The 14,944-nt window shown below is 48.6% G+C and overlaps 1 protein-coding gene across 1 annotated transcript; it reads right to left on the bottom strand.

The window, feature by feature from the left end:
* Positions 1-11,158: 11,158 nt before the first annotated feature.
* On the bottom strand, positions 11,159-14,944 carry DNAJB1 (DnaJ heat shock protein family (Hsp40) member B1). The gene is made up of 3 exons (XM_004277413.3): positions 14,615-14,944; positions 12,864-13,444; positions 11,159-12,561 (listed from the first exon to the last, which is right to left on the bottom strand). Exons 1-3 carry the CDS (start codon positions 14,823-14,825, stop codon positions 12,331-12,333), a joined length of 1,023 nt encoding a protein of 340 aa, XP_004277461.1. The 5' UTR covers positions 14,826-14,944; the 3' UTR covers positions 11,159-12,330.

Below are 14,944 nucleotides of genomic sequence, written 5' to 3'. Positions count from 1 at the left end.
ACCTCAACCAAGTGATCAAAAAACTTCACCACTGCTGGAACAGGCTGTCCTCACTGTGTTCCCTGCTGTGATGTGTTACTGAGAAGGGCACAACATCACTTTCAAAGAACTTGGTCCTGCCCAAAGTGTTTAACCTGAATCTAATAACTAGGAAAAACACAGACACATCCTGATGGAGGGACATTCTTTATAAAACAAAAACACAAACAAAAACAAAATGGTCTGGACTCTTCAAACAGATCTATGTCATGAAAGGCAAAATCAATCCATTAATTAAACAAATGAATGACTGGGAAACAGTTCTAGATTGAAGGAGACAAAAGAGAGAAGACAGGGACTTCCCTGGTGGTCCAGTGGTTAAGAATCTGCCTTCCAATGCAGGGGACGTGGGTTCGATCTCTGATCAGGGAATTAAGATCCCGCATGCTGTGGGACACCAAAGCCTGAGTGCCACAACTACTGAGCCCATGTGCTCTAGAGCCCGCGTGCCACAACTAGAGAGAGAAGCCTGTGTGCTGCAGTGAAAGATCCTTCATGCTGCACCGAAGATCCCACGTGCCGCCACTAAGACCCAATGCAGCCAAATAAATAAATATTTTTTTAAAAAGTGAGAGAGAGAGAAGACAACCAAAATCAATGTTTGATCCTTGATTGGGTCCTTGATAAAAATTTCAAAAAAAAGGTAAAACAGCAATGAAGCATATTCTAGGGATAACCTAGGATATTTGAATGTTAACTGGACATTATGGGGTTGGCTAAAAAGTTCCTTCAGCTTTTAAGTTAAAAATAAAGACACATTTTTCATTTTCACCAAGAACTTTATTGAACAGTGTATTCACAGTTTTGTTCCACTACCTTCTGCCATTTTTCAGGCAACTTCATAATTCCATCTTCCCCAAACTTTATCTTTTTGAGCAAAGAACTGTTACAGGTGCCTTTTACAGTCTTCAAGGGAATGGAAATTTTCTCATTAAGAGAATTTTGTAAAGACCAAAATAAATGGAAATCTGAAGGTGCAATGTCTGGTGAATACAGCAGATGAATCAGAACTTCCCAGCCAAGGTGTAACAGTTTTTGCCTGGTCATCAAAGAGACATGCAGTCTTGCATTATTCTGATGGAAGATTATGTGTTTTCTGTTGACTAATTCCAGATGCTTTTTGTCGAGTGCTGCTTTCAGTTGGTCTACTTCGGAGCGGTACTTGTTGGAATTAATCATTTGGTTTTCTGGAATGAGCTCATAATAGAGGACTCCTTTCCAATCCCACCATATACACAACATCACCTTCTTTGGATGAAGACCGGCCTTTGGTGTGGTTGGTGGTGGTTCACTTTGCTTGCCCCAGGATCTCTTCTGTTCCACATTAATGTACAGTATCCACTTTTCATCGCCCATCACAATTTGTTTAAAAAATGGAATGTTTTTGTTACTTTTCGGTAGAGAATCACATGCAGAAATAAGGTCAAGAAGGTTTTTTTTGGGCTTCCCTGGTGGCGCAGTGGTTGAGAGTCCGCCTGCCGACGCAGGGGACACGGGTTCGTGCCCCGGTTCGGGAAGATCCCACATGCTGCGGAGCGGCTGGGCCCGTGAGCCATGGCCACTGAGCCTGCACGTCCGGAGCCTGTGCTCCGCAACGGGAGAGGCCACAACAGTGAGAGGCCCGTGTACCAAAAAAAAAAAAGAAGGTTTTTTTGGCTTAACTTACATGGAACCCAAATATCAAGGTGGTGCAAATGATTTTCAATGCTTGATTTGAATATTTTGAGAATGCCTGCTATCTGGTATAACGTTGATTGCTCTCAATTAATGTCTCGATTTGACCTCTGTCAACTTCAACTGGTCTACCCAACCGTGGAGCAACATCCAGCGAGAAATCTCTTGCACAAAACTTCACAAACCACTTTTGACACATTCGATCAGTCACAGCATCCTCTCCATACACAGCACACATCTTTTTTTTTGCGTTTCAGTTGCGTTTTTACCTTTCTTGAAATAACGAAGCGTAATATGCCGAAAATGTTGCTTTTTTTCCTTCCATCTTCGAGATTAAAATGGCTACTACACAAAAATTCACCAATTTTGATATTTTTTTTTAATGCACGCTGATATGACAGTTGTCACAATACAATCTGAAAAAATTGTCTCGAATGAAGTTAAAGACAACTAAGTGCTACTAGAGCCATCTTATGGAAAAAAACGAACGAAATTTTTGGCAAACCCAATAGATAATACCATATCCATGTTAAACTTCCTGAGTGTGAGTGTTGTACTGTGGTTAGACAAGAGAATGTTCTTATTCTTAGGACATACTCACTGAATTATTTAGTGTTAAATTCATGATGCCTGCAACTGTCAACATGTTTCAGAAAAAAATTATATATATATATACAACATTTTATATACAATATTATAAGATGGTATACATTCCTATTAACATATAGGGAGATAGAGAAAGCAAATATGGCAAAATAGTAACAACTGTCACTGAATCCAGGAGAGTGGTATATGGGTATTCATTTTACTATTCTTTTTTTTTTAAATTAATTTATTTATTTTGGTTGCACCTGGTCTTCGTTGCAGCATGTGGGATCTTCACTGCAGCCTGTGGGAATGTTTAGTTGCCATGTGAGGACTTCTTAGTTGCGGCGTGTATGTGGGGATCTAGTTCCCTGACCAGGGATCGAACCCTGGCCCCCTGCATTGGGAGCTCAGAGTCTTACCCACTGGACCACCAAGGAAGTCTCTCATTTTACTATTCTTGTAAGTTTTCTATAGCTTTGAAATTTTTAAGATAAATACCTGAAAAAAATACCCCTATTCCTCTCCCATCCCCAGCGGCAACCCTCCAGTAGGTTTAATAGGCACCCTTGCTTGTGTCCTTCCTTGAAAATGTGCATTGCTTTATATGGGTGTTCTATTATATTTGTTTTTTTACTTTTTTCACCCACTCAGTACTGTACTGCTTGTTCGTTTGTTTTGCATTCTGCTTTGAAGATCCATCTGTATTGCTAATCTCTTGAATCTCTTTTCTTCTAACTTCTGCTAGGTGTCTCAGGGGGTGCGTCCCTCACATCTTACTCCTCTGTCCCCCAAGGATGGAAACCAGGCAGCCTCCACCTCCCCACAGCACAATGAACAGCCTTGGACACGCCCCTTTAGGGACCTGGTGAGAATCTCCCTAGGGGAGAGTACTGGATGCAGAGATACTGGGTCTCTGGGCACACTCAGTTTTGCTATGTGGCCTTCCGGACTAGGTAGCCCCATCACATCCACTGGCTTTGCAGGAGGGTCCCATGTCCCCACATCTCCACCAGCCGTTGGCATTACCCAACTTCTAATTCTTGCCACTCTGACTCACTGTCAAGTGACATCACCATTGCTTTATTTTACATTTCTCGGATTTCTAATCTCTTTGAGTATCTTATTTGCATGATGGCCTTCAGGTTCTCCTCTTCTGTAAATTGCCTGTTCATACTCTTTGCCCATTTTGCACTTTGGGTTGCTCTCTTTTTCTTGTTGATTTGCACGTGTTCCTCACAGAGTCTAGATCTGCACTGTCCAATATGATCTGTCTAATGTGACACTCCGCTCTCCACATGTGGTTATTGAGCACTTGAAATATGGTTAATACCAATTGAGATGTGCTGTAAGCGTAAAATACATTCTGGATTTCTAAGACTTAGTAGAATGAAAAGAGGATGTAAAATAACGCATCTCGTTAATTAGTTTCTGTACTGATTACATGTCAAGATGACAATAATTTGGGTGTACTGGGCTAAATAAAAAGTCTTATTAAAATTATTTTTACCTGTTTCTTTTTACTATGTTAATGTGGCTACTAGAAAATTTAAAGGCACATATGGGCTTGCATAGTTCTATTAGATAGCACTGGGTTATTGAACCCTCGTCAGTTTCAATAATGATAGATAATGTTTAGGCAGAGCTTCCTATGTGCCAGGCACTGATCTAAGAACTTTATATTTATTAAACAGTTTAACTCTCCTAACAACCATGTAAGGTGGATACAGTGTTAGACATTGCAGATGTGGTCTACCACTGTGTCATGTGACGATTCACTTTGTCCATGTTATCCTTCGTTGGAAAGAAATTTTTTAAAAAATATTCATTTATTTATTTGGCTGTGCTGAGTCTTAGTTGCGGCACGCGGGATTTTTGTTGCCGCCGCATCTGGGATCTTCGTTGCGGCATGCGGGATCTTCAGTAGTGGCATGAGGGATCTTTTAGCTGCAGCATGTGGGACCTTTTAGCTGCAGCATGTGGGACCTTTTAGCTGCAGCATGTGGGACCTTTTAGCTGCAGCATGTGGGATCTAGTTCCCTGACCAGGGATCGAACCCAGGCCTCCTGCTTTGGGAGTGGGGAGTCTTAGCTGCTGCACCACCAGGGAAGTCCCGTTGGAAAGAAATTTTAAATTTCACTGTAATAGAACATATACATTTTGTGGTTTGTGCCTGCGACATTTCATTAAGGAGGCCCTTTGTACCCTTAAATCACAAAGTTTTTTTTTTAACCCATTCTATGGTTTTTCTTATCCTTTGTCTTTTTTCCACCTCTAGTTCATCTCACGTTGTGGGGTAGGATACAGTCATATTTCTCCATAACCTGCACTGCTCACCAGCTGTGGGACCCCGGGTGAGCCCCTTCCCCCTGTATACCCAGTCACCTCTTCTGTAAAATGGTGATCATAACAGGACCCCCTTCCTAAAGTCATTATGATTATACTAGGATAAATGAACTATTCTGTGTCAAATGCCTACAATGGTGCTGGGCAGATAGTAATTGCTCAGTGAACACCAGCTGCTATTATTAAACTGTTGTGGTGAATAACACAGTCTTCATAACAGAAACATGATAGAAATAGATACATTTATTATCCCTTACTGTGTGCCAGGCCATGTGCTGGCTGCCTTTCAGGAGTAATTCCACTGGATATCTCCCCCATTTTACAGAGGAGGTGACTGAGGCTCAAAGAAGGGGAGCCACTGGGTTCAAAGTTGCACAGCAACTCACGGGTGTGATGCTTTAGCTCCTCCCCCAGCACTTATGACATCCCTCTGGAGGTGTGGGTTGCATGTGAGGCCTGCTCCCGAGATGTGCGGGACAGGTTAGACCCAGGAAGGACATTGCTGAGAGACGTTGCCTCGGCCAGAGTGATCTCAGAGTTTGAGCCTGGCTCTTTGTGGCCTGTGGTTTGACTCCCCCTATTAGCTTGGCAGGACTGGACTGACTCAGTGGGATGGGCCTTGAGGGGAAGCAGAGGAGGTAGGCTTGACTGGGCTAGGTCCTGTGGCCCCAAGTCTCAGCCCCAGTGCCAGCAGCTGCCTTTGGGTGCTGGATTTCAGGAAGTCACCATAAAACCCAACAATAGGGCTTCCCTGGTGGCGCAGTGGTTGAGAGTCCGCCTGCCGATGCAGGGGACACGGGTTCGTGCCCTGGTCCGGGAAGATCCCACATGCCGCAGAGCGGCTGGGCCCGTGAGCCATGGCCGCTGAGCCTGCGCTCTGCAACGGGAGAGGCCCGCATACCGCAAAAAAAAAACAAACAGAAAAACCCCAACAATAGTGCTGCTTTCTGGAGGGCCAATGGGTAGATCTCCTTTCAAAATACATCTCCAGTCATTTCCTACCACCTCCTTGGTCACCACCTGGTCCAGCCCCATCACCTCCCACAGCCAATTTCTCCCTGATCTCCCAGCTCCACCCTGGATCATCCCCAGGTCTATTCCCCCTCCCCCCAAGCCCTACAGCACCCAGAAGGCACCTGTGAGCACCTAGGTCAGTTCTCACCCTTCCTCTGCTGATGACCCCCACAAAAAAGCCATGTGCCTTTAAAATACTTTGATGAACTATTTCATCTGGAGTCAGGCCTGGCCACACTGATGCCCAGCATAATCTTCCCAAGGAAAGTTGAGCCCCCGTTGAGACAAACCAGCCAGACGTCCGCTCCAACTTCCTGGCAAAAGCAAATCATGCCGTGTCCCTCCTGACTCAAGGTCTTTCAACTGGCTTCTCCCCTGCCTCAGGCATGGGGGCCAGTCTCAGAAGGGCCCTGACTCTGGGCCTGTCTCATTCCTGGGCACGCTCCACTGTACTCTCTCCTGCTCTCTCTGTTTCACCCACACCAGGTCTCAAGGGCCTCATGCTTCTGAGCTCAGCCTTGCTTGGTCCACGCCCCTGGTCTGTCTAGGAGCCTCATCCACAGGGCCGCAGCTCCAATGGCCCATCTCTGCACCCTGACAAGCTCCTATCCCTTGGCCTGTGCGCCTGGGGCCCACCATGCATCCTCTCTCCAAGCTCTCCGGTCGTGGGAAGTACTTACTTTGCCTGCTATCACAGGCTGAATGGTGGATCCCCAGAAGATATATGCCCGTGTGCCTGAACCTGTGAATGTGACCTTATTTGGCATGAGGGTCTTGCAGAAGTAATTAAATTAAGGATCTCAAGGTGAGGTCATCCTGGATTTAAATGGGCCCTGAATCCAACGTGTCCTTATAAGAGACAGAAAAGAAGACACAGACACAGGAAGGGGAGATGGCCTCGTGAAGACAGAGGCAGGGATTGGAGTGATTAGCCACAATCCAAGGAACGCCAAGGATTGTTGGCAACCACCAGAAGCCAGGAGAGGTGCATGGGACAGCTTCTCCTTCGGAGCCTCCAGAAGGAACCAACCCTGTTGAAATCTTAGTTTTGGCCTCCTGGCTGCCTGAACTGCAAGAGAATAAATTCCTGTTGTTTCAGGCCACCCAGTTTGTTGTACTTTGTTACAGCAGCCGCAGGAAACTAAAACAGAGGTCTGTGTTTCCTGGAAGACTGTGAGCTCCACGAGTTCCCCCCGTGCCACCCCCCTCTCCCCGCCTCCCTGATGGCTTTGTTTGCCTCTCACTGGGTCCCCTGGGGCCTAGTGTTGAGCTGGCCTTCAGGAACTGTGCCCAATGACTAATACATGAATCCTGAAGTGCAAACAGGATCCTAGGAAATAGGGGCTTTCCTGGAGCCAGACAGAATATCCACTTCTTCCAGGTGGGAACTGGAAGCAGTAGGGTATGGGGGACCCCTTGCTGGGGGTACCCACCAGCAGACCTCAGGGCTGGATGTGTTCCTCTGCACACTCTGTGACACGAGCCGTGATACGGCAAGTGTTGCAGGTCCACTTTGTCACCCGATTACTCATTCAACAAACACTCAGAGTGTCAGTTCTGGGCCAAGGGCAGCCCTGGGTGCCAGTGATGCTAAGATTATTAGGGCATGGTTGGTGACCTCAAGGAAACTCAGGTTGCTCAGAAGGAGGACCTTCTGGAGTGTTCCCAAGGCTATCGCTCCTCTCTTCATGACAAAGAGGGAAGTTGTCTCACTGAATGATCATAGAGTTTGAGAACTCAGAAGAAATCAGACACCACCACGTCCCCCTCTGCCACCAAGCATGGAATCAGCAGGCCGTGAAAGCATTCTCAGGTCCGTGGGAGGGAGCGTGAATTTCTGTACTTTTAAGGACTAGATTTTAATAGAAAATAGATGCTTATTGTTTGCTTTGTGCTATTTGGAAATGGAAGGTTGGTGCGTTGAAATTTCAAGAGACTGATGATATAGCTCAGGGACTTGAAGTTATACAATCAAATGACAGTCTCCCCCCTTCCCCACCCACCCCCTAAACAAAGGAAAATTAAGACAAAGCAAAAACCAAAACCTTTGCAAGCTCTTGCCTCACTCAGGAAAAGCCAAAGTTCTCCAGTGGCCCAGCAGGCCCTGCACCGTCTGCCCTGCCTTCACCTCCCACTCACCCCTTGCTCTCCTGGCTGTTCCTTAAACTCAGGCATGCTCCTGCTTCAGGGCCTTTTCACAGGCTGTTCCTTCTGCCTGGAAGGTCCTTCCCTCAGTATTCACATGGCTCTCCCCTTACCTCCTTCAACACTTTGTTCAAATGTCACCTTCCCCGTGAGGCATTCACTGACCATGTTACTTAAAACTGCACCCAACACTCCCTACCCACTTGTTTTATATTTCTCCATCACTCTCATCACAGTCTAGCATGTTAGATGATTTATTTATTTATTCTTAATTTTCTTCTTTCTCACTCCACTCACTAGACTGTCAGATCTGCAAAGGCAGGAGTCTTTGCCAGTTTTGTTCACTGCTGTGTCGCCAGCATCAGGAAGAGGACTGGGCACACTGTAGGTATTCAATAAATATTTACTGAATGGACAATGCTTGTTATGTGTCAGGCACTATGCTGGGTCCTTCAATGATTAACAACTAATGAGAATAATTAATATTTAAGGAGACCTGGGGCAGGTTTACCCCAACTGCCTTAGAAATATGTGTTTGTGTTAATTGCCCACTTGCTCCATGCCAGGCCTGTGTGAAGTTCTTCTCAGGGGTTAGCTGTCTGAGTTCTGGCTCTGGGGGAGTGAGAAAGTTGGGAGTGGCTATGATTAGTCCTGTTTCACATGGGAGGAAACTGAGGCTCTGAGAGGTTTGTTATTTGTCCAGGGGAATGCAGTGAGCAGAATTCGAACTCAGCAGTGTCACGGTCCAGAAGCCAAGTTCTTAATACCACGTTCTTTTGCCTCCCCAATGCCCTACCTTGCCCAGTTTTCACACCTCTATGAAGTCTGTACCTTCATTAGCCCTGTTTTTAAAGGAGGCCACTGAGACTCAGAGAAGTGAAGTCACTTGCCCAAGAACACACAGCTGCAGAGTGGCAGAGCTGGGAATCAAACCCAGGGCTGCTCAGTCCTAGAGCCTGATGCTCCACTGCTGCTGTCGAGTGAGCAGGTGGTGACAAGACAGCATGGGAGTGAGCCTGCTTTAGGTACAGTTTCCTCAAGTTGGGTGAGGGCTGGGGTGGAGCTGTGGGTCTCAGGGGCTTGCCTGGGGATTTGGTTCCTGGACCTGACCCGAGAGCACTGACCCAGAAGACCTTGGACTCCCCTCAGTCTTTAGAGTTACCAGTTGTGGGCTGAGAAACTTTCACATTGGGATACAAAGATAACTGACACACAGTGCTTGTTCTGTGCCAGGCCCCGTTGTGTGCTTATATATCTATATCTGAAAATCCTTACAACCCTAGAAGTACTATTATTATGCCTATTTTACACTTGAAGAACCTGAGGCACAGAGAGGTTAAGTCACTTGCTCAAGGTCACACAGCTAGAAAGTGATCGAGCTGAGATTCAAACCTAGAAGCAGGAGCAATGATAGAGGAGAGGTAGGGACCATCAAACATTGAACTAGATCTTCACACCCACCTGAGCAGGCCTGGCAGAATCAGTGTGTAGAAAAACAGAAGTGAGGAAGCTATTTCCATGACATGTGAGGGAAAAAAAAAAACCCATAGCATACAGTATGTACCACTTGTACAAAAAAAGAAAAATATATTCGTGCAGCATCTCAGAAGGAAATGCACAGGAGACAGTGGGAACATTCACTGGGGGTGGACTCAAAACCAGGGTGGGAGGGAGAATTTTTAACTCTATGTGCCCTTGTAAATTTGGTACTGCGATTACATAGCCCAAAATTGAAACTGAACATTTAGAAATTATGCTTATGCTTATATAAGCAGACTCTCTCTGGGAGGACGCACAAAAAACATTTTTAAAAAAGGAAAAATTTTCTAATGCCATGGCTTGTCTACAGTGGTTCTGAGGAGGGAGGGGACTCAACTTTTCACCACAGGCCGAATGTAACTTTTGAGTTTTCTACTGTTTGCATCAATGCGACACTCCTGGTGCGATGGATGAAGATGAAGTGGGCCCAAAAAAGAGGCAGCTCCACATGCACCGACATGGAAGGAACTCTGAAACGTGGTCAGATAGGCAGCATGGGAAAGTAAGAAAGATCCATTAACTGGAAGCTACGGAGGAGGAGAGGTCCACTTGCAGACAACCGGACACTTGACACACACAATCGCGCCCAGCGTGGGCAAAAGCTGTACATCTGAGGGGCAGGCTTTCTGTCCGCTAGGGTCCTTTCTGTCTTTTTCACTGTGAACATTTTCCTAGACTCACGCTGCGCCATCCACCGCCCTGGTTAGGTTATTGCTCTAAATAAGTTACCAGAACTGTGACACATTGAGGCTTTGTGCACGTTTGTGCTGGTGGCCCTTGGATATGAAGTTCACAGGCACCTGCTATGTAATGAGGGAGACGGGGGCGGGGGGATTGGCAGCCCTGGGGGTCTGTGACCCCAACCAAGGCCAGGGCCAATTCTGCAGTAAATGTCATCTTGGTCCCTGGTTCAGTGAACAAATCTTGTGATAAGGTCCCTTTTGGCTCTGATACTCCAGGGGTCACCTCCCAACTAGGATGGCCTCTCTGGGCTCCACATGGCTGCCCTTCTAAGACACCCAGGTCTTACCCAAGTCACCGCTAACCACGTGTGGCTGCAGCTACCAAGCAACTTCTATTGAATCTTAAAGAATTTCTGTTTTAAAAGACATAAAACATTCCCATCACTGAAGAAAGTTCTCTTGGACAGCACTGCTCTTAGACTGTTTTCAGTGGTTAAATTCTTTCAGTGGGAAGGGAAAGCCACTCCTACGTTGACGTTAAACATGGTGTTATTTAAGTTTTTACATCAAGACGTTTCGTAGCAAAATAGCAATACATTGTTTTCCGCCTGTGTAATTACTTACCTTAAAATAAAACCAGTTCCTTAAAAAAAGTTGCAAAGTAAAAGCAGTTTCAGTGGCCTGCAAATAAAGGGAGGGCAGAAAATAGGTCTTCACCAGGGCAGGGCCAGCCCTGGCCTGGAATCCTAGTCTGGTTTGGCCAGGGTCTGCCTGACACCAGCCTGTTCTAGCAAGTAAGGAGTGGGGGAAGATACATACACCTCCCTTTGGCCCCAGCAACCAGACCTTGGAATATTGGGAGGGGACCTGCTTAACTTTGGCCCCAACCTTCACAGAAAGCAAGCTCTGAGTCCACTGGGCTCTCCGGATGCCTGGATCGAGCCCTGTGGGTTGCTGTTATCCACACCACATCCAGCTCAAGGAGGGTGACTTCCCTCTCCCTTGCAGAGGACTCCTGCCTTCTGCTCACCCCTCCCTCCCGCCCACCCACCCTGGCCGCCTTTGGAGGGCTGCCCAGACCCCACCCCAGCCCGTCAGCAGAGCCCTCAAACAGAGTCACAGGACCGCTCCCCTGAGGTTTAGCATCAGTCTTTAATGCTGTCACACTGCACATTGACAAGTCACACACTTTGGTCTTGTGTTGGCAGTGGCAACTTACAATGAGTCTAAAGGTCTGAGCACCAGACTGGCCTGCAAGGAACAGATACTTGTTCCTACATGCCTCCCCCCGCCCCCACCAGGTTCCTTCCGAATTCCATCATGGCCCCTTACAGAGAGCAGCAGCTGCTGTGGACTGGTTTCATTTGAGTGCACACCAACTTTACACGGAATTATAAAAACATATTTACAGACGTTCCACAGTGCTCCTGTAATCAGAAGCAAAGACCCTTTTATCAAAAGGGATTATACCTAGGGCTGTGCAAAATGCAAAAGGATCAGATCCTTTTGAGAGTCCAGAGTCCGTTAAATGAAAAATCACCTGGGCCACTGGTAAATCCCAGGTGTGCCAAAAGATTGCCTTACAGAAAAGGAAAGTGAGCGCGCCCAGCCTTGGAGCCAGGGGTGGAGAGGACCCCCTGCTCCGGCCAGGGCCCCAGACGCTCGAGGGAGAGGCAGCTGCTCAAGTTGCTCGCTCACTGGAGGCTGGCTCCCTTGGTCTTGCTGGAACAAGAGAGAGGTATTGCTTGTGGGAGCCGGCCAGGCAGTTCGGCAAAAATAGTCTAGGTTCTCAATTTGAGATGGCAAGAGAAAAGACGGGATTCTTCAGGGGAAGAGTAAGACGTGGGAGACAAATACAGAATAAAACATGAACTGATTACACAACAAAAACTGAGGAGTGTACAAGACCTGGTAACCAAGAAGGCAGGTCCATACCACGTCTAACATCTGCAAGCAAAGGGACTACAGAGGGATCAAGTCCAGCTGTGGGTCTGCCTCTCCCCCTGGGCAGGGCCTGGGGGAGGAGGGTGTGGGCCCATCCCGGAGGGCGGCAGGACCCAGCGGGGCAGACTGGACTGCCTTTTCCTGCTGTCCCCACCACCTGCCACCCTATCGCTCGAAAAACCACTTAAGTGTAGTGCACGACTTTAAAAGATTGTGTAATATATTCTCTGGAAAACATTCAGCAGTACGAAAGCCCGCCCTGGGCCCTCCCGCCCTCTCGCGGGTCCACAGCTGGTGGAACATTCTGGAAATCCTTGAGCTCTGGAAAGGTCCCTGGTCAATCCTTGGGGAACACAGTTGACTATATCGGAAGAACCTGCTCAAGAACGGTTCTTGACGTCTGGGGAATCCTCTCGGGGAAGATCACTTCAAACTCAATAATAAGGTCTCCACGTTTCTCGGGCATTTTGGGGAGAGGAAGTCCTTCTCCAGGAACTTTTCGCCGCATGCCAGGCCTGATGACATCTTTGAATACAACAGGTATGGTCCTGCCGTCCAGAGTTGGGACATTCACTGTACAGCCACACAGAGCCTTGGAAAGCAAATGGACAACATTAGATAGAGAGTAGCTTCGGAAGCTCACATCCTGCCCAGAGGCTGTTTAATGTAAGGTAAGCACCATGAGGCCTTTGTAGCTAAGACCCTGCCCCCAGATCCACCCAGGTCACCAGCACAGAAGCTCTGGAAAAACAGAGCCCTGGAAAGTCTTGTTGCTACTGCACCTCCCAAGCCTGGCACACACCAAGAACTCAGAAATATGTGTGAAGCAAATACTGAACTGTGTCAAAAAGCAGACTTCTCCCTCCACAGACGTTGCCCTGCCTAGTGCCTTACCTCGCGAAGGGTGATCCTGGCTGGGTAAATGACATCAGAGCCATCTCTCTTAAAGATATTGTGTGGCTTGTCCTTTAAAACAAAGACGATGTCGGCTGGAATGTTGTTGGAGGTCTGGTCTCCTTCCTTGGGGAAGGTGATTTTGGTCCCTTCTTTCCACCCCCGCTTCACTTCAATGGTCAAGATTTTGTCTTCGTTGCGAATGCTCTTTCCATCAGGGTTCAGCCGCTTATGAGAGATTTTCATTTTCTTGGTACAGCCGCTATAGATCTCTTCAAGTGATACCCTGAGGTCATGGGTGACAGGGGGATCTTGCTTCCTTCGGGTGGGCTCTTGGGCAGGGCGGGAGCGGCCAAAGTTCATGTTGGTGAAGCCACCCATGCCCATGGGGAAGCCTGAGAATGGGTCATCGATGTCCATGCCTTCCTCCCCGTTGCGCTGCCCAAAAAAGGTGTCAAAGGGATTTCGGCCACCGAAGAACTCAGCAAACATGGCGTGAGGGTCTCCATGGAATGTGTAGCTGAAAGAGGTACCGTTAGCACCACCGCTGCTCCCGCCACTGGGGCCACTGCCCTTTAGGCCTGAAAAGCAAAAGCAGAAGAAATCAGATGGCTGGCTAGGAGCTTAGCTCTCCAGGAGCTTTCCTTAAGGAAAAAAGCTTAGAAGTCATTGCGGGAGGGATTTTTTTAGCCTGTCTGGGAAGAATAACGAAGAACCCCAAGCTTTTACCTCCCACTTGCAGCGGCAAAAACAGAACCCTTACTCCCCAAGGTAGGTAGTTCATTGTGGCATGACAGTAGTGAAAGGCTCAAGCTCTGAGATGGCCATATCTCTTGGGGTCACCCAGATCCTCACACCTGAGTAACCCATCCTTCCTGCAATGTTACAAGGAGTACAAAGAATTCACTAACAGATCCGATGAAAAAAGCACAACCCAGGATCAATTTTCACTAAATGTTTACTCCTAAATACTTTAGGACTAGAGACGTGTGGGGGAGTAGAGATGAAGGTGAAACTGTAAACGGAGACTTTCAAATTCTCACACCCTGGCACTTACTACCATCATTCTTATATAAAAAGTCACTTACTTCTGAAGACCAAGCCCAGAAGCCAGCCTGAGTCATCAACGGACAACTGGACACCAAGAACGCTTTCTTTTTCCCTGAAGAGAGCTACCCCGGGGAGGCTGGGCAGAGACAGGCCCCATTGCTCCATACACCTTGACTGCCGACTACGTGCCCGGCACGGCACGGAGCCAAGTAAGCACTTTACAGGGATTACCTCACTCCACCCTCGGAGAGCTCCGGGAGGTCGCTCGGCATTAACTGTCACTCTCGTTTGCAGGCTCACTACACGCAGGCTGTGCCCGGCGCTCAGCCAGAGGCCCCGCCCTGCACCTCGCCCAGGTGAGCCTAGGGCCCGCGGGGCCACAATGCCACCACTCAAGCTAGGCCTCCGAACCCTCTCCTTCAGCACCCCGGACCGATCGGGGCCGTGGGCGGAGGCGGGAGCCCAGGGAGGGGCAGTCCCAGACATACTAGAAGCTTCTGGGCGAGCAGCGCAGCCAGGGCTGCTCCTCCCATCGGGCGGCCGCCTATCCGAGACCGGAGGCCCGTGTGGCCAGAGGGCGGGGGCTGCTTGCCCCCGGGGGCCGGGGCGTCCCCCACTCCCCAGGACGCCGCAGCGTGGCCGCTGTGCCTCGGTTTCTCCGCCTGTCAAAAGACGGGGCCGCGCCCCCGGCCGCACACTACCTTCCTCCCCATAGCGGTCGAAGATCTCGCGCTTGCGCGGGTCGCTGAGCACGTCGTAGGCCTCGGCGATCTCCTTGAACTTCTCCTCGGCGCCGGGCTCCTTGTTCTTGTCCGGGTGGTAACGCAGCGCCTGGCGACGGTAGGCCCTCTTGATCTCCTCATCCGACGCACCGCGGGCCAGGCCCAGCGTCTGGTAATAGTCCTTGCCCATTGTCTGCGCCTACCACTCGCCGCCCAGCTGTAGCCGTCCCCCGGCTCCGCCGCCCCCTGCTCCCGGAGTCTATATACCCGCCCGGCGGAAGCTTCCAGAGCCCGCCAGCCCACTCCAGA

The sequence above is a fragment of the Orcinus orca genome, chromosome 3 (genome assembly GCF_937001465.1).
Source record: "Orcinus orca chromosome 3, mOrcOrc1.1, whole genome shotgun sequence".
NCBI lineage: Eukaryota > Metazoa > Chordata > Mammalia > Artiodactyla > Delphinidae > Orcinus > Orcinus orca.
Note: the sequence above shows the minus strand (reverse complement) of the source record. Positions and strands in the feature narration are given on the sequence as shown.